Below are 22,826 nucleotides of genomic sequence, written 5' to 3'. Positions count from 1 at the left end.
CTGCCTGCCTGTTGCTGTCTGTCTTCTCCTGCAAAGAGCATCATGGGAAATAAAGGAAGGACCGTGACGCAGAAATGAGTCGGCTGAAAAGTTCCAATAAGATCCAACTTGATTTACAACGGAATTGGCAAAAGAAGGCGGCCCATGATAGTGAAGGCTGATCGGTCCGTCACTCTAATGTGAAGAGACAGAAAGGCATTTATATTTGTGCAAATGTGAGAAAATAAACTCTGAATATACTACAAGACATTTAATCATTCTTCAGCAATAAATGTACTGAAATGCCACAAACACACAAAGTCTCTCTCTCTCTCTCTCTCTCTCTCTCTCTGTCTCTCTCTCTCTCTGTCTCTCTCGCTCTCTCGCTCTCTCTCTCTCTCTCTCGCTCTCTCGCTCTCTCTCTCTCTCTCTTTCTCTCTCTGTCTGTCTGTCTCTTTCTGTGTCATTCTGTCTCTCTCTCTGTGTCTCACTCTGTCTCTTTCAATCTCTTTGTGTCTCTCTCCCTCTGTCTGTCTCCTTCTGTCTGTCTGCCTGTCTCTCTCTCTCCCTCTGTCTGTCTCCCTCTCTCCCTCTCTCTCTCTCTCTCTCTGGGTTTGACTCACTGACATGGAAAATAATTTCATTAGATGATTCATTATCATTATTGCTGTTTGTTTATTTGTTTGTTTGCTGTGGTTGCCATGGAGATGTTACAGTCTGAATAAATGTCACATTAAAGTGCCAAAGTCAAAGGTCAGAGTTGGTTGTAGGTTAGGGTCTGTCACACCCAGGGTGTGTGTGTGTGTGTGTGTGTGTGTGTGTGTGTGTGTGTGTGTGTGTGTGTGTGTGTGTGTGTGTGTGTGTGTGTGTGTGTGTGTGTGTGTGTGTGTGTGTGTGTGTGTGTGTGTGTGTGATCCTAAAACAGACAGAAGACGTCGTCTTCCTCACTCATCATCAGTCTATACATGAGTGTGTGTGTGTAATCTGGTTCAGTCATGTTAACATGTTTATATTAGTGCAGTAATGAAGTGACTCATTATTGATTAATTATTTTCTAAACTGAATATTTGAATCCTGACACACACACACACACACACACACACACACACACTGGCCAAAACATCAATCACATGACCCTGCAGTGTTAGCAGACTAATGAAGCTGTTGAGCTGTAAAGCAGCTTGTGCTGCCTTGAGCCCTTGAGCAAAGCACAAGGCTGCCACAGGTTCCCACACTGCTCACAGTGGTCGGGAGGATGAACTCCATGCTTTGTGAAGATAAAGTTTGTTTTGTTCTCAACACGTTCTTCACTCCGCAGGGTGCCGACCAACATGTCAACACAAGCGCCGACGTTCACGCAGCCGCTACAGAGCGTCGTGGCACTAGAGGGTAGTGCCGCGGCGTTCGAGGCTCAAGTCAGCGGTAAGAAGCAGGAATCCAGTTTGCTGCTGCTGTTGTTGTAGTTCTTCATGTTGTTGCTGCTGGTGTGAAGCCTCCGTCTGTGCTGTGTTCCCTGCAGGATCTCCAGTTCCTGAAGTGAGCTGGTTTCGTGATGGCCAGGTTCTTTCCACCGCCGCTCTTCCCGGCGTTCAGATCTCGTTCAGTGACGGCCGCGCTGTTCTGAGGATCCCCGCTGTGACCGCCGCACACAGTGGGAGGTTTTCAGTCAGAGCCACCAACGGGGCAGGACAAGCCACCAGCACCGCCGAACTCCTCGTCACAGGTCAGACCCTCACACACACACACACACACACACATGTAAGTGGGGTGGCAGGTGAACAAAGGTCAGAGGTCAAGTTCCTCTGCTCGGCCTTCTGCGGGGGAAGAGAGTGAGCAGCTGATGGTACTTATTATTTCTGCATTGTTTGTTTGTGTCTAGCTGAGACAGCGCCCCCTAGCTTCCTTCAGAGGCTGCAGAGCTCCAGCGTGCGTCAGGGCAGCCAGGTGCGTCTGGACGTGCGCGTCACTGGAAAACCACTTCCTGTGGTGAAGTTCTACAGGGAGGGGGCGGAGATCCAGAGCTCGGCAGACTTCGGGATCCTCCAGGAGGGGGAGCTCTACAGCCTGCTGATCGCCGAGGCCTTCCCAGAGGATTCTGGGACATATTCTGTCACCGCCAGCAACAGCAGCGGGCGAGCCACGTCCACCGCCGAACTGCTAGTTCAGGGTGAGGACACACACACACAGACAGACAGACAGACAGACAGACAGACAGACAGACAGACAGACAGACAGACAGACACACACACACACACATACACACTTGTACTGACGCTGGTTTCTTCTGGTTGGTGTGTTTGTGTTGCAGGTGAAGAAGTCGTACCTGCTAAGAAAACTAAAACTGTGGTTTCCCAGACGAGTTCACAGACTCGAGTTCACAGAGTGAGACGTTTATATGTTTACATTAAAACATCTCAATGTTATTTACAGAAGTTGAGCAATGCTAATAATGAAGAAAATTTGCAAATAATATAAAAAACTGAATATTTAATAATGAAATGTTTATTGTGAAATGGTCCGATCAGAAAGTGGCCGTGGGCTTCCAGGCCTCCGCCATGATGGAGGCACACATGGAAGGTGACGTCATGACTCAGCATAAAACCCCCCCACGCGTCCCCCCCAAACCCACCTCCAGGTCCCCGCCCTCCCTGGTCTCCAGGGTGAGCGGCGGGAGACAGCAGTCCCCGTCACCCGTCAGACACGTGAAGGGGCCGACGCCCGCGCCCGTCAGGTAGGAGCGAGGCAGCTGTGCATTACTGTGGCAGTCGCAGAGATTTGGTTTCCATAGTAACAGTGTCTCACTCCCTGCAGGCCAGTGTCTCCGTCCTCCAAACTGTCTGTGTCCCCCATCAGACCTGTCAGATCTCCAAACCTGTCCAGGAAACAGGTTAGTGCTTCATCATCACCATCATCTCCACTGCCCCCCCCCCCCCCCCCACTCCCCTCCTCCTGAGTGTTTCCATGGTTTCCTCCTGCAGGTCTCCTCCTCCCCTGAAGTTCTCCCCCCTTGGAAGCAGGGAGACTACACGTCTGAGTCCAGCTACACCAGCATGACCAGCATGAGCAGCATGACCAGCATGAGCAGCATGACGGCTGTGAGCGGCCTCAGCAGCGTCACTCAGCAGCAGACTGAGCGTCAGTGGGAGCAGCAGGTGAGTCCATGAATACAGACCAGGATAGTTTCAATACAAAGACAGAAACATGAAATATTCATCATTTTCTACACATTGAATATTAGTAGACCACATTGACCAGTACAGTCCATCTGAAGACCTCCTTAGACCAGCCAGTTTGTCTGAAGACCACATAGATCAGTACAGTCCGTCTGAAGACCACGTAGACCAGCACAGTCTGTCTGAAGACCACATAGACCAGTACAGTCCGTCTGAAGACCACATAGACCAGCACAGTCTGTCTGAAGACCACATAGCCCACTAGAGTCCGTCTGAAGACCACATAGACCACAGGGTCTGTCTGGAGAGGCCATTTGTTCCCTGCTGTTCTACTTTAATGTCTTCTTTTCTTCTTCCTGCTTGTTTGTTCACATGAGGTCTGTTTGTTTCTTTGATTCTTGTTGTTCTGTTTATATTTATTACTTGGGTGCCAGACTTTAGTGGTCGGGACTTATTTTGACATAGAATGTGAAGGCATCTGGCCTCTGCCAGTGGAGGGGGCGGAGCTTTCTGTTATCTTAAGACCGATGTGCTCCATGTCTCCAGGCTGAGGATGGAAAAAAAGCTGATGCGGTTGCCACGGTGCTCGCTGCCGTTGACCTCGCTCGTGTCCGTGAACCTCTGCCTGCAGAGGGCGCTCAGGCTGAGGAAGAGGGTTATGTGGGGGCGGAGCTAAAGCTACAGGCTGCCATGGCTATTGAAGAGAAAAATGGGGAGAAAAATGTGCCAGCTGCTGCCACAGAGCAGCACAGAGCCCAGGTGTGCCAAGTCTCCCAGGACTCCCAAGTCTCCCAGGTCTCCCAAGTCTCCCAGGTCTCCCAGGACTCCCAAGTCTCCCAGGACTCCCAAGTCTCTCAAGTCTCCCAGGTCCATCAAGTCTCCCAGGTCCATCAGGTCTCACAGGTCCCTCAGGTTGGATTTGAGTGAGAAATGATGATGTCATTATCTTAATCTGGTCTCATTTTCTCAAGCACTCAACCTTAAACTTTGTCGGTTGCTTCAGATTCAGAGAACAACAGAAAGCTTCTCCCATGTGGACTCCAGTTCCATCACTCCACTTCCACATTTTACGGTTTCTAAAGTGTCAGTTCCTAAACCTGATCCGGGTCCTGAGGTAAGGAGCAGAACCTCCTCACCAAAACCTCCATGTCATCTTTAACACTCGCCATTTTAACACACACACACTGTTTGTTGTGGTGTGCTGCACCTAAAAATCCCCATTAGCCCTTTAGACTACAGGTTGCCACAGTGTTGTTCTAGGTGTGTTGATTGATAAATTGTGAGCCTGAGATCTACAGAATGTGTCAGGTAGGCTGGTAACTTCTCATCTGAGGTTGGGAAAAGGTGGTGGTCTTGATCGTAAAGCTTCACGACGCTACCCACAACATTCTGCTGCTGAAATGAACTGTAGACAGGCTTGATTGATTGATTGATTGCTTCATGCACTAAGATGCACTTCTCATTACAGGCTCGGAACTTATCAGTTAAGCCTGTTTGTCTGGGTTAGAGCATATATTGAACCAAATTACCAATCAACCCTCAACTGTAGTTTACAGACCAATCAGTTAAATCTGGGATGGTCTGTATTCTTGGCCGTCGCTGTGGTAACCTGGTCATGGCTCTGTTTCACCTCAACGCTCCAGAGTTCATTCATTGGTCAAGAATGCGAGACTGACGCTGTTGTAATGATGTTCTCCTGCGTTCGGTCAGGTTTCCATCGCCGCCTCGGCCGTCAGCGCTCTGCGCAAACAGCTCTCCTCCCCCTCCTCCCCCAGAAAGGTCATCAAACCTGTCAAGTCCCCCAGTCCGTCACGCAGGGTGGTGGCAGAGGTGCGAGTGACGCCGGAGCCCCCCCCACGGCTGTCTCAGGACGTTACATATCAGATTCACTATGAAAGCCAGTTACAGGTGGGCGGGGCTTGTGAGGAGTTTGAGGACTGGGAGCCTCAGGTTGGTACTCTGGCTCCGCCCATCACTTCTCCAACCTAACCCTGTGTGGACTGTCACCTGAGTGCCCATTGGCTAAAACCACCCACTTTCCACCATAACGCCTCAGCCAAGCAGATGCTGCACTCACGAAGAATCTTGCTCTTCCTCTTCCTCTTCCACTTCCTGTCTTTGTCTCTTCACTTCCACCCACAATGGTTTTTATTTGTTATAACCATCACCCCCCCCCCCCCCCCTCACCGAACCTCCACGCTGACAATCAAAATGTTGACTGACTTCTTGTCTAATGTTTGCTTCCTGTTGTTCCTCAGGAGGCTGTGGTGCCGACACCAGCCCAGGATCCTGTTGTTCCCCCAACTCTGATCGCCGTGAGTCATTTATGGGTCCTGTTTACTTTGTGCCTGAATCCATTCCTCATCTTTACTGTTAACTTCACTCTCATGACAATGAGACAATGTTTTTACCTTCAGGGCCTCAAGAACCTGACGGTGACCGAAGGTGACACGGTGACCCTGGAGTGTCAGATCAGCGGCCACCCGACCCCCGTCATCATGTGGTTCAGAGAGGACTACAAGATCGAGAGCTCCATCGACTTCCAGATCACCTACGAGAACGGATTTGCTCGCATGGCGATCCGTGAGGCCTTTGCAGAGGACAGCGGCCGCTTCACCTGCACCTCCACCAACGAGGCAGGAACGGTCAGCACTTCCTGCTACCTGCTCGTCAAAGGTAAAGCCAAACCACATTTACCAGCGGAAATGAAACAGTGATACTCGGATCAGGCTAGAGGTCGATCTGAGATTCTGCAGATCACTGATACAGAGTCACATCACTGGACTATGGTGGATCCAGATACTGATGATGATCTGAGTAATAAGACATTAAAGGGTCATTACACCTCTTCCATGATTAAGCTTCTTTCTAGCTTCTATTAGCTTATGACTGCACACTGACTTTTACATAATAACAGCTGGATGATTTCTCTGTTGTTTCATATTTCTCTAATTCCACCGTACGTTGTACCTGCAGTGTCAGAGGACATCGAGAGCAGAGAGGAAGCTGTTCAGATCACAGGGATCACAGAAGAACAAAAAATGTGAGTAACAGTTTAGGGCCTAGAAAGAAAGAAAAGTGCCGTTTTACTTCTAAAACAAACGCAAATGTCCCTCAGTGTTGCTGTGGAGACTCAGGAGCAGACGGTGGCAGCAGTGAGCAGCGGAGATGCCGTCGCACCGTTCTTCATCAGGAAGCCCAGCGTGCAGAAGCTGGTGGAAGGAGGAAGCGTCGCGTTCAACTGCCAGATCGGTGGAGACCCCAAACCACACATCATGTGGAAAAAGAGCGGCGTACCGCTCACCACTGGGTACAGGTAGGAATCCCACTGAATCCCCATCTAAGGAAGGACTCCAGAAGTCCAAACTTCACCTTCAGTGTGACTTTATGCGTACAAGCAATATCGATGATACAAGTGAGCCACCTAAACTCCATCTTGTTTGCGTTGGATGGGTGCTCAGATATAAAGTGGCCTACAAAAGGGAGAGCGGCGAGTGTCAGCTGGAGATCTCTATGACCTTCGCTGACGACGCAGGAGAATACGCCGTCTTTGCCAAGAACTCACATGGAGAAGCTTCGGCCTCCGCCACTCTGCTGGAGGAAGGTATGCACTTCCTGTCTGCCTGTCAATGTCAGAGGTTTATTGTGTGCACGTTAGGAACAATAAACCACAACTCTGAGAGGGTTGACTGATAAGTTGTGAGCCTTGTAGAGTTTGTGATATTTTAGGACTCATGTTTAATTTATTTCAGCCCTGCCCAGCCTTCAGACTGTTTCAATAACCATTGGTTTAGTTTTGAGTGATTTAGTATTGTGGATACTTGTTGTGTAAGACAGGTTGATTGATAAGTTGTGATCTTGGTGTAGTAATGTGGTGAAGCCATGTGATGAGTCAAGAAGAACAAATCCATTTTTCCACTTTAATGTTTGCAGAGGAATACGAAACGTACATGAAGCAACAGGAAGTGACATACAAAACTGAAGTGACAAAGGCAGTGGTGACAGAGCCAACCGTGGTCGTGACTCAGTACGAGCAGGAGCAAAGGAGGGTGATGACCCCCATGACCTTTGTTTCTGAAACGGTGCGTCCCAACAAAGATAAACATTTAGGTTTTACAGAAGTCCCTTTCCCAACTTGTGAACATTAAATATGACAAACTGTCAACATTGTCTTCAGGAATTCCTGATTTCGGCCTTTGAAGAACGTATCATCCAGGAGATCGAGCTCCGGATCATGAGAATCACTTACAGCGAGCTGGTGGCCGGGGATGGAGAGATGATGGTGACTGTCGCCGAGGAGCTCGCTGTACAACCCACCTTCGACACACCCGTCAAAAACTACAGGATCGTGGAGGGAATGGGTGTCACCTTCCACTGCAAAGTGTCTGGAACGCCACTCCCAAAGGTAAAGAGCTGGAAGGCCTGAGCTCTTTGTAGTAACTTAACAAATATAACTGAATAGTTTGTTGTGAAGAAAGATTTCCCAGCTGTTTTAAAAAACATTATAAAGCATGAAGTTCATTAAAATGCAACAACAACAACAGGGAAAGTGGTCATATAATCAGATAAAAAGGGTAGATCCAACTCAGTGGGAGATTTCTTGCAGAATCTTGTTAAAGTTCTTTCTGCGTTCAGATTGCCTGGTACAAAGACGGCCAGCGGATCAGATCTGGAGGTCGGTTCCAGATGGAGGTCCTTCAGGATGGTCGGGCCAGCCTGCGTCTGGCCGTGGTTCAGCCGGAGGACGAGGGTGTCTACACCGCCTTCGCCAGCAACCCCAAAGGAAATTTCGTCAGCTCTGGGAAACTCTACGTGGAACCGTCTGGAACCATAACGCCCCAGAGATACACACCGCAACCTGCAGCGCACAGAATCAGGTACGACCAGCGTCTAAACACCTTCCTGTATTCATTGATTTGTTGAATTCAGGAAAATTGAGAACTAGAGAGATGTAGTGAAAGTCGGGTTCAGGTAGAGCCTAAGCTGATCACTCATCCTGTCCTCAGGTCCACATCTCCTCGCTCTCTGAGCCGCTCACCCGGACGCTCATCCAGCCGTTCACCTGGACGTTCTCCAGCCCGTCGGCTGGACGACACCGACGAGGCTCAGCTGGAGAGACTCTACAAACCGGTGTTTGTCATGAAACCTTCATCTATCAAATGCTCTGAGGGCCAAACTGCACGATTTGACCTGAAGGTCGTTGGCAGGCCGATGCCCGACACCTACTGGTTCCACAACGGTTAGTCAACCTCCTTCCAGTTACTCTTACACAAAATGTTCATGCATCCGATTTTATTTAGTTTGGTTTTGTTTCACGATACATGACAAAAAAAATATTTTAATTTAATTTCACTCTTGTAATTTTCACTTTATAAATGTCACATTATTTTAGTAATTATGAATTTGAAGATTTTCACATTTTATGATGTCACACAATTCAATAGGAACCTTCCTGCAACATTTCTTATGAGGAGTCAAGCTGCAAATGAGCTTTATTGACACTTTGTAATTTTCTCAGGACAACAAGTGGTGAACGATTACACCCACAAGATTGTTATCAAAGAGGACGGAACCCAGTCTCTGATCATCGTCCCCGCCATGCCGCAAGACTGTGGAGAGTGGACCGTGGTGGCTCAGAACAGAGCCGGGAGGACGTCTGTGTCCGTTACGCTCAATGTTGACGGTGAGACCGGCTATAGTTCCGTTCACTTTGACTTGTCTGTCACAACAGAGAAAAAAAGAAAAAAAAATGACTTTTCAGAACTATTTGAACTCCCATTTTAATTATTCCAAAATATTGCAAAACAATGAGATGACCTTATAACCTTACAAAATTGCGACACTGAAATGAAAAGTAAATAACAGCCATGAAAGTTTGTGATTCTTATCACCAACTGCTCAGGGCTGTGACTTCTTTTCAGGCGTCTCTGTAATCTCAGGAAGTCTGTAAATTCCATGAGTGTGTGTCATTGTTCCGGTGTCGTATTTGTGCCTCTGCAGCTCGGGAAAGCGTGGCTCGGCCTCAGTTTGTGGAGAAGCTGAAGAACATCACAGTGAAGCAAGGAACTTTGGTGGAACTGGCCGTCAGGGCCATTGGAAACCCAAATCCCGACATTGTCTGGCTGAAAAACAGCGACATCATCACCCCACAGAAACACCCACATATCAGGTGTGTGTGTGTGTGTGTGTGTGTGTGTGTTGGCCCAAAAAACAACTCCACCGATTTCTGTCTTCGATGAAGATCATAAGAGTCCTCATATTCCCAGACAGGATTTTGGAATTCTCCACCAGAATTTGACTTTAATCTTTTATCTAATCTTATTTATCAGGTATTTGAAAACAATTCCTGAAACATTTTTTGGATTGGGTTTCTTTCAGGATTGACGGTACAAAAGGAGACGCCAAGTTCCAGATTCCCTCAGCCGCTGGCTCAGACAGTGCCTGGTACACCGCCACCGCCATCAACAAGGCCGGCAGAGACACCACTCGCTGCAGAATTAACGTGGAAGTGGACTTCACAGCTCCTCAGGCAGAGAGGAGGCTGATTATCCCCAAAGGAACCTACAAGGCCAAAGAGATCGCCCCTCCAGAGGTGGAGCCGCTTCATCTTCGTTATGGCCAGGAGCAGTGGGAGGAGGGCGACCTTTATGACAAAGAGAAGCAGCAGAAACCCATGTTCAAGAAGAAATTGACCTCAATCCGCATGAAGCGCTTTGGTCCCGCTCACTTTGAGTGCAGGCTGACCCCTATCGGTGACCCCACCATGGTAGTCGAGTGGCTGCACGATGGCAAACCTCTGGACGCCGCGAACAGGCTGCGCATGGTCAACGAATTTGGCTATTGTAGTCTGGACTATGAAGTTGCATACAACAGAGACAGCGGCATCATCACCTGCAGAGCCAGCAACAAATTTGGAGCTGACCAGACCTCAGCAACTCTGATCGTCAAAGACGAGAAGGGGCTGGTGGAGGAATCGCAGCTTCCTGAAGGCAGAAGGGGAGTGCAGAGGATGGATGAGATGGAACGCATGGCCTACGAGGGAGGACCTGCGGGGGTCAGCACAGACGAGGAAACTGAAAAGACCAAACCTGAGATTGTCCTGGTTCCTGAACCAGCCCGGGTGCTGGAAGGAGACATTGCACGATTCCGCTGCAGAGTGACCGGTTATCCATCACCCAAGGTTAACTGGTACCTCAATGGGCAACTGATCCGCAAAAGCAAGAGGTACAGACTCCGTAGCGATGGTATTTACTACCTGGAAATTGTCGATATTAAGTCATATGATTCAGGAGAGGTTCGGGTGGTTGCAGATAATCCCTTGGGTACTGTGGAACACACAGTGAAGCTGGAGATCCAACAGAAAGAGGACTTTAGATCGGTCCTACGTCGAGCTCCAGACACAAAAGCTGCAGAGTCATCACAGGAATCTGGCAGAGTTGGGTTTGATATTGTGAAAATGGACCGGGCTGGTGAGGCCACACAGGACCGCGAAGTTGTGAAGTTGAGGAAGACTCAGAGGGTCCTTCATGAGAAAACTTCAGAGGAGTCTGACGAGCTGAAGAGCAAGTTCAAGCGCAGGACTGAGGAAGGATTCTATGAATCCATCTCTGCTGTGGAATTCAAGTCTCGTAGGAGGGATGACTCATATGAGGACTTGCTGAAGAAGACTAAGGATGATTTGCTTCATCGCATGAAGCTAAAAGAGGAGGAAGAGAGGAGGAAGATGGAGGAACAGGGTATGGTGACTATCCCCACCATCAAACCAGAGAGGTTCCAGCTCTCCCCCAGCATGGAGGCCCCCAAGATCCTCGAACGTATCCAAAGCAAGACTGTCATTCCAATGGAAGAGGTCCGTTTCCAGATCAGGGTCATTGGCAGACCAGAGCCGGAGTGCCAGTGGTTCAAGAATGGAATCCAGCTGGAGAAGTCTGATCGAGTTTATTGGTTCTGGCCCGAGGATCACGTGTGTGAGCTGGTGATCCGAGACGTCACGGCAGAGGACTCAGCCAGCATCATGGTCAAAGCCACGAACGTGGCCGGGGAGTCGTCCAGCCACGCTTTCCTGCTTGTACAAGGTAACTTCACTTCACACCGGGTCTGACCTGAACCTGGTGTAGGTTCTGGAGACCAGAAAAATATGGAGGAAACTTTAAAGTTGTTCAATCAGCTCGCATTGTTTTGCACAGCTTTAATGTAAATCCATGTGTTCTTAATGTGTGGGATTTTTTTTTAATGGTTGCTATGGCAAAACATTTGCTGACCATCAAAATGTCTCTATAGAAATGAAGTACTTACGTTGCTCTTGTTATCCTCCTGTTTCAGCTAAGATGGCGGTGAACTTCATCCAGAACCTGGAGGATACCAGTGCCAACGAAAAAGACACCATAGTGACCTTTGAGTGTGAGACCAACGAGCCATTCGTGAAGGTCAAATGGCTGAAGAACGGCATGCAGATCTTCTCTGGAGACAAGTACAGGATGCACTCTGACAGGAAGGTTCACTTCCTGTCTGTGCTGGTGATCGAAATGAGTGATGACGCAGAGTACACCTGCACGGTTGTAGAGGATGACGGCATCCAGACCAGCGCCAGGCTCCATGTAGAAGGTGCTCTTTAAACTTCCTGTTTCCTTATGGTGACTGATTGGTTGAACGGTTACATAGTGAACCACAAATGGTCAAAGTTCAGGTGTGAAAGCAGCCTCGTTGGTTCTAAATGTTCTGTGTGGTTCTGGTCCAGGTTCGGCTCTGGAGATGGTCAAAACCCTGGAGGATACGGTCGTTCCTGAGACCTTTACTGGAGAGTTCGAGGTGGAGCTCTCTCGCGAGGACGCCGAAGGGTCGTGGTACTTTGGGGACAAAGAATTGTCCCCCAGCAGTAAGTACGTGATGTCGTCCCGCCGCGGACGTCACTCCCTTTCTGTGAAAGAAGTCAGGAAGGAGGACCAGGGCAAGTACACCTTTGTCAGTGGACACCTGAGAAGCAGCGCCACCCTGAGGATGAAATGTAAGTTTATTTCATCTGTATCAGCTCTTCAAGTATTGTTTGAATTGTTAAATTCTGATTTAATGAATATTTAACTTCAGTAACTGATGAGTTTAATTGCAAAGCAGAAAACTGCACCCAGAATAAACAAGCAGACTGATGTGTTACACAATGTCAATACAATTCAACTCAACTTCATTTATATTGGGCCAAATCCTATCTGGAGGCCTTTTACAAACGGAACGTTTAACGAGACCAACATCCCTCATGAGCAGCACCTGGTGACAGCAGCAAGGACACTTTGAGTTGCAGTGTTTCTCTTCCCTAATGTATACACACACAGCCCAATGAGCTGAGCTGGAATGTTGAACAAATATACGACTTGAAATGTCTTAAAAATGAAGTGATCTGCTTTTCCAAATGAACTCTTCAAATGCAAAACAAACACTGGTTAAGTTGTATTTATTCATGAGTTATTAACGTGTGGGTTCTGTAATGTGGTTCTCTGCTCTTTCAGGGCGTCCTGTGACCCTGATGCAGCCTCTGAGCGACCTGACCGTCTGCGAGGGCGACATCGGCCAGCTAGAGGTTCGGTTCTCACAGGAGAATGTAGAGGGAACCTGGATGAAGAATGGGCAAGCCATCTCAGCCTCCGAGCGAGTCCACATCATCATCGACAAACAGATCCACAAGCTTCTGCTGGAGAACGTCACAAGGGAGGACGCTGCCTCCTACTCCTTCGTGGTCCCCGTACAGGACATCTCCACCTCTGGCAAACTCAGCGTTCAGAGTACGGAACCACTGCTAGTACTTCTAAGAACCACTGAGTAACCGCTCAATCTGGGCAGGAGTTCAGATTCTTTCACCTCATGTTTTCTTAAGGAAGTAAAAAGAGACAGAGTTTGATTGTTTTGATTGATTTGATTGTCCGGTCTTTTGTTTTTAGCCATCGACATCGTGGTTCCCCTGAAGGACGTTTCTTCCGTTGAAGGAACCAAAGTGGTCCTGGAGGCGAAAATTTCTGCTCAGGACATCAGCTCTGTGAAATGGTTCCATGACGACAAGCTGCTGACGCCTGATGACAGAGTCCAGGTCGTCCCCAAGGGGGCCAAGCAGCGCCTGGTCTTCAGCCGGACCTTCGCCTCTGACAGGGGGCGCTACAAGCTGGTGGTGGGGAAGGTGGAGACCAGCTGCAACCTGACTGTGGAGGGTAGGACTGCTTTTCTTCTGAAACTCTTTATAGACCACATTCCACAATTCAAAATGAAATAATCCACCAGACTCTTATTGTGAACTTGTTTGCACTCAGCTGATCGCTCTGATTTATGAAGAATTAAAAAAAAATATAATAAATAATAGTTAGTATACATTTGTGGACGTTTAGATCCTATGTTGTTTAGAACTTTAGAGCATATTATTATTTTACTAACAACATCATGATTTTTGTATGCAATTGTTTTAAAATGAAAATCCCTTTTGTAAAATATTTTTGGTGGATGTTTGCAGAGGTCCACATCATGAAGCACATGGGGGACAAAGTCTGCTCAGAGTCCCAGAATGTAACCTTCCAGGTGGAGGTCTCTCATCCCAGCATCGATCCCGTCTGGACCTTCAGGAACCAGCTGCTGAAACCTGGACCCAAACACAAGATGGTGTCAAAAGGGACAGTGCACTCGCTGACCATCACCGACACCATGAAGGACGAGGAGGGACAGTACGTGTTTCACGCCGGAGAGAAGACGTCCAGTGCCAAGCTCACCGTCTCTGGTACGTCCCCCTGTTACAACCCCGTGTTACGCTCCCTAACATCAAAGCATAAAAAGTTAGCTAGCTCCCCAGCCTGCATACAGGAAGTGAAGAATCACTCATATCATGTAGCCTACAGATGCCAGCATGAGCTAAATAACAAGCCACCTGCCATTGTCTCGTGCTGTGTTAATGGAATAGAGTGATCACAGCAACAATCGGTCAGGACAATGCAACCGGAAGTTCAAATTGTTCTCCTGTTCTGCCACCAGGTGGAGCCATCACACGCCCCCTGCAGGACGTGACGGTGGCCGAGTCTCAGGCGGCAGAGCTGGAGTGCGAAGTGGCAAACGCCAACGTGGAGGGCAAGTGGCTGAAAGATGGACATCCTGTGGACTTCAGCGAAAACGTGGTGAACGAGATGAAGGGCGCCGTTCGCAAGCTCATCATCATAATTACCCGACCTCAGGATGTGGGCGAGTACACCTACCAGGTGGCAAACTCAAAGACCATGGCTAACCTCAGGGTGGAGGGTACGTATGGGAGGCTTTTCTCTGTGCAGATCTGTTTATGTTTCCAAAATACAATATTAATAATTGATCCAGTTCCAGTAAGATTTCCAGAAACAGCTTTTCTCTCTCAATGTTTAAACTGTACACACACGATATATACATGTGTGTGTGTGACAAGGTTCTAGATACGTAAGGAATTTTTTCTTCAGAGAACGTTCTTAACCTCAGGAGTTTGTGTTGTGATTTTCATGTGTTTGCTGTTCCTCAGCTGTGAAGATCAAGAAGACTCTGAGGAACCAGACGGTCACAGAGACCCAGGCAGCGCTGTTCTCCCTGGAACTCACCCACCCCGACGTCAAAGGGGCTCAGTGGATCAGGAACGGTGTGGAGCTGCAGAACAGTGACAAATGCGAGATCCGCTGTGAGGGCGCGGTCCACACGCTGAGGGTGACCGGCTGCAGCGCTCAGGACGAAACCGTTTACTCCTTCAAACTGGGAAAACTGTCGGCTAACGCCCGACTCAATGTGGAGAGTAAGTCTTCGTTTATGTTTCTCACTACGTCAAAATTCCTCACAGTCAGTGTCAATATTTATCATTTTGTTCTTTTGTTTGCACAGCAATCAAGATCGTGAAGAAGATTAAGGACGTGACATCACTGGTGGACGGCACCGCCTCCTTTGAGCTGAGCCTATCACACGACGACATACCTGTCAGGTGGATGTTCAAGGGGGCGGAGCTGAAGCCGAGCACCAGGTGTAAGATGGTGACGGAGCGAAAAGCTCACAGGCTAATGCTACAGAACGTGGACGTCAGTGACAGTGGCGAGTACAGCGCCCTGGTGGGACACCTGCAGTGCAGCGCCACCCTCACCGTGGAGGGTAACTACACCTAAACTAACTACTGAATTAACATGTGCTATGATGAGCATTGTCATAGCTTAGCTTATATTTGTATGCATTACTAAGCTGACTGTTAATTTTGCAGCTCTGCGCGTCACGCGTCCCTTGAAGAACGTGAAACTCCCAGAGACTCAGGTGGCCACGTTTGAGTGCGAGGTGTCGCACTTCAATGTGCCGTCCACGTGGCTGAAGGACGGAGTGGAGATCGAGATGAGCGAGAAGTTCAGGATCGTGGTCCAGGGGAAAGTCCACCAGCTGAAGATCATGAACACCAGCAGGGACGACTCGGCCGAGTACACATTTGTCTGCGGGAATGACCGAGTCTCTGCTACGCTAACTGTTAGCCGTAAGTTCATGTTCTACAACCAGATCGCAACAAATCAAGCAGGGCCCTGATTGGCTGAGACGCAGGCTCAGTTTCTAGTAGTACCTCTATTATTAGCATATTAGCATTGCCTTACTGTTACTCACATAAACAATAACAATGTCAACGTGCTAATAGTCATCATGCAATGTTTCTGTACTTCCAGCTGCTGTTTACTTTATGCAAATTGTTTTGGTAAATGCGCAAACTCATGAATACTCATGAGGCACAAACCACAACACCGTGCAGGGAGAATGCTTATGTAGCTGAACTTACATGTGTGTAGAAGTGCAACCTCTCTGTGTCATGTGATCCCACATGAACATTCATACACTTATTTATTATGTCAACATGCTATGCTAACATTAGCGTTGTGTTGGTTGAGTGTTAATGTTCAGTAAACGCTTGCTGGTTCATCCTCAGCCGTCCTCATCACGTCCATGCTGAAGGACCTGAACGCTCAGGAGCGAGACACCATCACCTTTGAGGTCACTGTGAACTATGAGGGCGTCACCTACAAGTGGCTGAAAAACGGCGTGGAGATCAAATCTTCTGACAGGTGCCAGGTCCGGACCCGGCAGCTCACGCACTCCCTCACCATCAGGAACGTGCACTTTGGAGACGGAGGGGAGTACAAGTTTGTATCCGGATCCACTGCCACCTCAGCAAACCTGTTTGTGGAAGGTGACAGAGCTTCTTCATCAACATGCTGCTTAGTCTTCCTATTTGACAATTTTGCCTTGATTTCCTTTCATCAGAACAAATAAATAATCAAAAGTCAGGCGTGATTTTAGTAAAGATGAATATTTGTTTCAGCTCGAGTGATTGAATTCACCAAAAAGATCAAAGACATCAAAGTCACAGAGAAGAAGAAAGCCACTCTGGAGTGTGAGGTGTCCGAGCCCAACATCCAGGTGATGTGGATGAAGGACGGCCAGGAGGTGGACACGTCTGAGCAGAGGTGAACATGTCAACCAACCAGTCTGCAGCTTTCCCTCGCTTCACTGAGCAAATTAACATGGAGTCGCTGTTGCAGGTTCATCGTGACGGCAGAGAAATTCGTCCACCGCCTGATGATCCAGACAGTTCGGATGTCAGACGCCGGAGAATATTCGGTGGTGGCCGGCTCGAGCGTGTCGAAGGCACAGCTGACTGTGGAGGGACGGGACATCCGCATCTCCGAACTGTCCCAGAGAGAAATCACAGTGAGTAATTTGGGACTCTTTGTCATTCATTCATGACACAGAGGGTTCAACTTGGACGTGACGTACAATGATGACACAGCGACATGAGCAGAAGACCAAACCATGGATGTTAGATTATTCTGGAGGATGTTTTGTTAATGACCTGAGTGACTGAAGGTCTCATAGCCACATGGAGGAGAGGATCCAAGAGGAACATTGAGTTCCAGTTCATTCTTAAATCTTAAGCGGATTTTTTTCTGTGCTGCAGGTTCTAGAGAATCAGAGGGCGACGGTGGAGTTCGAGGTCAACGAGGACGACGTGGAGGGTCGCTGGCTCAGGAACGGAGTGGAGATCCAGTTTTCGGCGGAGGAAAGACTCAACTATGTGACCATCAGGAAGCTGCACCGCCTCACCATCTCTGAGACGTACAGGAGCGACGCCGGCGAGTACACCTTCATCGCCGGCAAGAACCGGAGCACCGCGCACCTCCGAGTCAACAGTGAGTCCGAGTCCAGCAGGAATGCGTCGCCACAGAACGACTGAAGGACTTTTAGATGCAGGATTTGTTGGAATAAAACGTCCAAAATTTCCTAACACTCTGTATTCTGTGGTTTATATTAACACGCAAACAGACCAGACAGGAAAAAAGACTTCGGAATCACTAAATTCAGATCATTGATAAAGAAATAACTTAAGCATAAAATAAATATTTATACATGACGCCGTCATTCGGAACGTTTTCCTTCCCTTCATTGGATTTCCGACACAAATTGGAAAATGGGCAAAAAACAGGCACGATTATTAAACGCAAACATCCTGAAGCATCTTTTCACAAAGTGAAGCTGACGCCTGTGATGACCTTTGACCTCTGTGAGGCCCACGCAGGGTGAAAGAAAGAAGCAATGCAGAGATTTTAAGCAGGAGGGGCTAGAAGGAGGGAGGAGGAGCTATGTTTAACACAGTCGGCTTACGTTTCCTCTGGTTTGACTTAAACAGGATGTAGTACACACACACACACACACACACACACACACACACACACACACACACACACACACACACACACAGCTTTATTTTTTGAGCTGGTCACTAAAGCCAAAGTGTGAAAATGAGAAAAATACAGAAAAATATATTTTACAAAATATTTCTGATTTTCCCGTTTTCAGAATTTCATTTCATTTCAGAATTGGAAATCCAATGGACAGAAGGTAGACGGGGGGGTGGGGGGGAGCGTTCCACCTCAGATTAAAGCAAGCAGCTGATCTTCAGAAGGTTCTGGAATGTTCACCTTTGGTTCTTTAATGCTCCTGAGCTGCAGCTCAAACCAAAAGGGAACATTTTAGAACCGATAAGAATTCATCCTGGGAATGTTCACATAAACTGTCTGGAACATTCTTTGATCAGCCAATCAAAGTTCCCTTTGAACAAATTTATCATTTAAAGACATTCTCAACAAATCTTCAACTGCTCTTGTTTCCATAGAATTTTTCTGAAGGTTTGTGTGTGACGTTCCCTATTGGCTGGGGATTGACCCTCATTGAACATCCCCTGAAGGTTCCTTTTGTAATCTCAAAGGAACCTCAGTCATGTTCCCTGAAGGTTCCCACCTATAAAGTTGGTAAGTTCGTTTGTAAAGTACTCACCAGATCTTTAATTTCCCGTCTCCTCCAGTCCCGGAGCCTCCTCAAGTCCTCCGCCACATGGAGGCGCTGTCAGTGGAGGCCGGTAAACCGGCTCGGTTCTCAGTGCAGGTGAGCGGCGTTCCTCGGCCTCAGGTCTTCTGGTACAAGAACTCCCAGGTGCTCTCTCCGGGATTCAAGTGTAAGTTCCTCCAGGACGGGAACGAGCACACGCTGCTGCTCATCGAGGTGTTCCCAGAGGACGCTGCCGCCTACAACTGCGAGGCCAAGAATGACTACGGCACCGCCACCAGCACCGCCACACTCAACGTGGAAGGTAAACACGTAGCCTAGGGACAAGTCAGACCTTCAGGAGATCTTCATGTTTCTAATTGATGGTGGTGGTTAATGGGCCTCACATGACAAACGTGTGTCTTTCTGGGTTTTGTACGAATATGTTGAGGCACATGGTTCAGGCTACAGAACCCTCCAGACATGTATGTAGGTGTTGTGGTTCTACTGTACTGGCTGCAAACTTCTGGACGCCTTCTGGTCAGAAGTTGAAAAAGGTTCTGCAGACCTGCAATATTGTGCAGTGAGACGCTGGTGCAGTTTTCATTTTTTGAGATGGCAAGTCAAGAAAATAGAGAAATGAACTCCTGTAATGTTTTGACTGCCATGAAGAGACTTTCTACAGAGGTACAGAGTCCATGGGAACTCTACTTCACTCTATTGTGGCCTGGCGTGTACATCTTTATTTGTCCAGCCTTGTTAAAGTGTCAAACCAGATGTTGCTCCGCTCATGGACCTTCATAATAAGCACTTCTAATGCCATGTTGGATCATTCTGATCACCTTTGACCTCCTGTTTCAGGGTACCTGCTAGGAGGGACAAGAGACCATTAACAAGAGTTATTATTTATTGACTCTGCTTTTTAATTCTATATTGCACCGTATCTCCTCCTACTCCTCCAGCTTGTGTCTCTTTTAAAGTCTTGCTGTTGTTCTTGCTGTCTGGCTTCAGATGTGTTTCTGTAAATGTTCCTCATTTGTATTATTTATGTATTTACCATATAACCCTGGATGCAAACCAACTTGAGCTAAGCTAGCAGTTTGCCCCTGTCTCCACTGATTATGGTAAACAAAGAAAGTCTTTTTGATGGGCGGGGCTTGCAGATTGTTTGCTAGCTTCGCTCAAAATCTGGAATTAAGGCCAGTTTCCTCTTTGCATATAAATCTGTGGAGGATAAACAGTGTTCAGCACTGCAGTATGAATTATTGAACTTAGAGCCTTTTAAAACCTTAAACAGAAAGATCCTGTTCGCCCCAATGAGCCGTGTGACTAAACACAGGTGTGTGTGTGTGTGTGTGTGTGTGTGTGCGTGTGTGTGCCACAGTCTCTGAGGTGGTTTCTCCAGACTCAGCTGCTATCATGGCCCCTCCAGTCATCGTCTCTCCCATCGCAGACACCTCTGCACATGAAGGAGAACCCGCTCGCTTCCAGTGTCGTGTCCGCGGCGACGGTATGACCCTTAAAAAATCAGACCAAGAATCAGAGATTGTGAAAATCCAAATTAGATAAGATTTGAACTTTCCTTAGGCTCAGAGCTTATCAGCCTCTTTGTCTGGTTCTTCTGTTTGTGTCCAGATGTGAAGATCAGCTGGTTCCACAGAGACTCAGAGATCAAACAGTCTGAGTTTTTCAGAATGTCTCAGTTTGACGACAGCTGTCTGATGGAGATCTCCACTGTTTATCCAGAGGATGAAGGTCGTTACACCTGCGTCGCCTCAAACGCCGCCGGAACAGCGTCCTGCTCCGCCTCGCTCTCCCTGGACGGTGAGTTCACGATCCCAAACCAGTCCAAAAGTGACAAATATGAAGAAACGCCCAGCCACCTGGATTTCTGACATTTGTGTGCGTTGAATCATTTCAGGTTTGTTCCTCGCAAAAGCAACTTTGGGTGAAAATCACCAAGGTTTCAGTTTCAGTGAAAAAACTCTTTGATTAAATCAGAGGTTGAGATTTTTTTCAAACTCAGAGCTCAAAACCAAACGTGGCATGGAGGCACTCTCACCATCTGGCTCTAAATCCGCTGCGTGAAGGTTATAACTGGAGCTGAACATTTGATGTAGGTTCCTAGATGGTGCAGGCTGATGAAGGACCCAGACTGTGTCTACATAGTTAATACATTTACCCTTGAAGAACTCACAAGGTTCCTCAACTGAAGCTTGTTGGTGGTTAGATGGTTGCGTTATTACTCTTTTGTGTAACTTGTGTGACCTTTAACCAACCCAAAGAACCTTCAGAGAAACTATCTGAGAAATTAAAGGGTCTTTGAGTTGTGAGGTTTTGTTGAACTGCAGGTCATTTCTCAATGTTTTCTGAACGAACCTGCTTCCTTTTAGGATGTAAACAAAGTTTGGGTTCTCAGTGGAACGTCTCCACCAGCCTCAGCAGCGTAAAGAGAACTTCCATTGGCCAAAAGCCAACGTTCCTCCAGCCAATCAGCAGCTGTGTAGTTCAGCACGGCGGGGTGGCCCGCTTTCACACCTGTGTGTCTGGCATGACCAAACCAGAGATCAGCTGGTTCCACGACCAGCAGCCCATCCGGCCCACGAAGAACGTGGTTTTTCATTTTGATGAGCTCACCAACACCGCCACGCTCATCTTAGTGGATGCTTTCTCGGAGCACGCCGGACTCTACACCTGCAGGGCCACAAACGCCGCAGGAAAAGCCGAGTGCTCAGCTACACTAACTGTAACAGAGGAAAAAGGTAACACCCCATTCTGAGTGGCTTCAACAATCCAACCAAGATTAATCCGGCTCCTCCTTTCGCTGCTCCTTCACACGCTAAAGATTCCCAGAATTCCTTGTTATCACTCACCTCGGCCCGGACTAACATAAAGACTAACATCAAGTGAGACCCCAGAGAGACGGTACCTCATCTCTTAGAAGCCAGAGCCCACCTGGAACCAAAAACAATAATGGAGTCTGCAGGTTTATCAATCAACCAATGTTGCATTACATTACGATCATTTAGCAGACGCTGTTATCTAAAGCGACTTACATTACATTACCACCCATTACAGAGGGGAGAGCAATTAAGGGGTCCGGTGCCTTGCTCAGGGGCACCTCAGCAGGGACTCGAACTGGCCACCCCCCGGTTCCCAAGCGAAAGCTCTACCCACTGAGCTACTGCCGCACTTGTTTTGGCATCGCATCCATTGGACGCAGGTGCAACCAGACAAAACGCCACCAAAACTAAACTGTCATTAGGAGTGAAGTTTTAGTTTAAGCAATTCTATTTTTGTAGAAATGTCTTTCTCACTTCTCTTTTCAGCTCAAATTCAGTGTTTTTAGTCACAATTAATAGGTTTTTAAGTGTACGATGAGACAGCCAATAGGAAGGCAGCTCTGCATGGTGCCTCATGGTGATTGGTGGTTATTAGTTCTTTGTTCATTTAGTTAAGTTGGATCTGAAAACTGGATAATAAACAAAGCTTCAGTGGAAGCCTGATGGCATGATTTTCACGCTTACCTCACAGTTCTGCAAAGATTCAGGACACTTGGATCATCTTCATCCTCAGCACCTTCCTCATCACTCCCCTCTGATCCTGACCTTCTCCTTCACTTCCTTCATCCTGTCTGTCCTCCTCAGGAATCATTCCCACTTTGCATGAAAGCTTTTCACAGCAAAAGCCCTCAAGACCTGTTTGTCTTCATCTGTCCTCAGATCAGAACACTTTACTGAGTCCACGTCCACAAAACCTTTACAAGCATTTCAAACTCTTTCAGCTTCTTCATGTTTCATGTCCGTTTTTCCCATTTTGTTAATTTCTCCCAACAAATTGTTTTGTAAAATGTGTGGGTAAAAGTTTCCGAAAGTTTCCATGTTTTAATCTCTGGCAGGAAGTCACTGTGTTGAAAGGAGACATTCATCTGTTTTTGACTCTTTCCTGCCGTGTGACGTCAGATTTATCGTTTGTGAATCAGAGCCTTGATTTACTTCCTGTCTCTCCTCCACAGTGACCCTGGTTAGGCAACAGATCAAGACTGAGGAAGAGGTCAAAGGTAAGACCAGAGAACAGTTCTCACCCAATAAATGTGAACGTCACACATGATGAAGGATTAAAGAGTTGAAGGGGCGGTTCAACCTTGTATCTGTGTTGTTTTCAGTCTGTTGGCGGTGAAACATTATTCAGAGCTTTGGCTGGTGTTTAAATGGACAGAGTTTGTACTGGAGCAGGTTTTGAGTGGGTGCATGGATTATATGGATCATCTGGATTATGATTCACCTGCGTCCACAGACTGATTTATTTGGTTGAACCATCACCCGAAGTTGCATGTCATCTTTACGTGTGTGG

At 47.7% G+C, this 22,826-nt stretch overlaps 1 protein-coding gene across 1 annotated transcript in view; it reads left to right on the top strand.

Annotated features, from left to right (window-relative positions):
* Window positions 1-1,310: 1,310 nt before the first annotated feature.
* The window catches only part of ttn.2 (titin, tandem duplicate 2), a 187,914-nt gene continuing 166,398 nt past the window's right edge, over window positions 1,311-22,826 (top strand). The window contains 36 exon segments of the mRNA XM_076138549.1: window positions 1,311-1,401; window positions 1,499-1,702; window positions 1,859-2,146; window positions 2,288-2,361; window positions 2,505-2,710; window positions 2,791-2,866; window positions 2,958-3,158; window positions 5,411-5,467; window positions 5,570-5,828; window positions 6,129-6,195; window positions 6,271-6,468; window positions 6,614-6,756; window positions 7,086-7,234; window positions 7,330-7,557; window positions 7,788-8,029; window positions 8,159-8,391; window positions 8,671-8,835; window positions 9,153-9,321; window positions 9,531-11,227; window positions 11,475-11,756; window positions 11,890-12,156; window positions 12,653-12,925; window positions 13,082-13,345; window positions 13,642-13,902; window positions 14,154-14,414; window positions 14,662-14,925; window positions 15,012-15,272; window positions 15,379-15,639; window positions 16,081-16,341; window positions 16,474-16,618; window positions 16,694-16,862; window positions 17,110-17,341; window positions 18,514-18,798; window positions 19,858-19,983; window positions 20,109-20,297; window positions 22,489-22,533. Coding sequence (XP_075994664.1) covers window positions 1,311-1,401; window positions 1,499-1,702; window positions 1,859-2,146; window positions 2,288-2,361; window positions 2,505-2,710; window positions 2,791-2,866; window positions 2,958-3,158; window positions 5,411-5,467; window positions 5,570-5,828; window positions 6,129-6,195; window positions 6,271-6,468; window positions 6,614-6,756; window positions 7,086-7,234; window positions 7,330-7,557; window positions 7,788-8,029; window positions 8,159-8,391; window positions 8,671-8,835; window positions 9,153-9,321; window positions 9,531-11,227; window positions 11,475-11,756; window positions 11,890-12,156; window positions 12,653-12,925; window positions 13,082-13,345; window positions 13,642-13,902; window positions 14,154-14,414; window positions 14,662-14,925; window positions 15,012-15,272; window positions 15,379-15,639; window positions 16,081-16,341; window positions 16,474-16,618; window positions 16,694-16,862; window positions 17,110-17,341; window positions 18,514-18,798; window positions 19,858-19,983; window positions 20,109-20,297; window positions 22,489-22,533 — 8,593 coding nt within the window.

Source organism: Genypterus blacodes, unplaced genomic scaffold (genome assembly GCF_046128005.1).
Source record: "Genypterus blacodes isolate CSIRO-AG114 ecotype Tasmania unplaced genomic scaffold, CSIRO-AGI_Gbla_v1 ptg000376l_1, whole genome shotgun sequence".
NCBI classification, from domain to species: Eukaryota; Metazoa; Chordata; class Actinopteri; order Ophidiiformes; family Ophidiidae; genus Genypterus; species Genypterus blacodes.
Note: the sequence above shows the minus strand (reverse complement) of the source record. Positions and strands in the feature narration are given on the sequence as shown.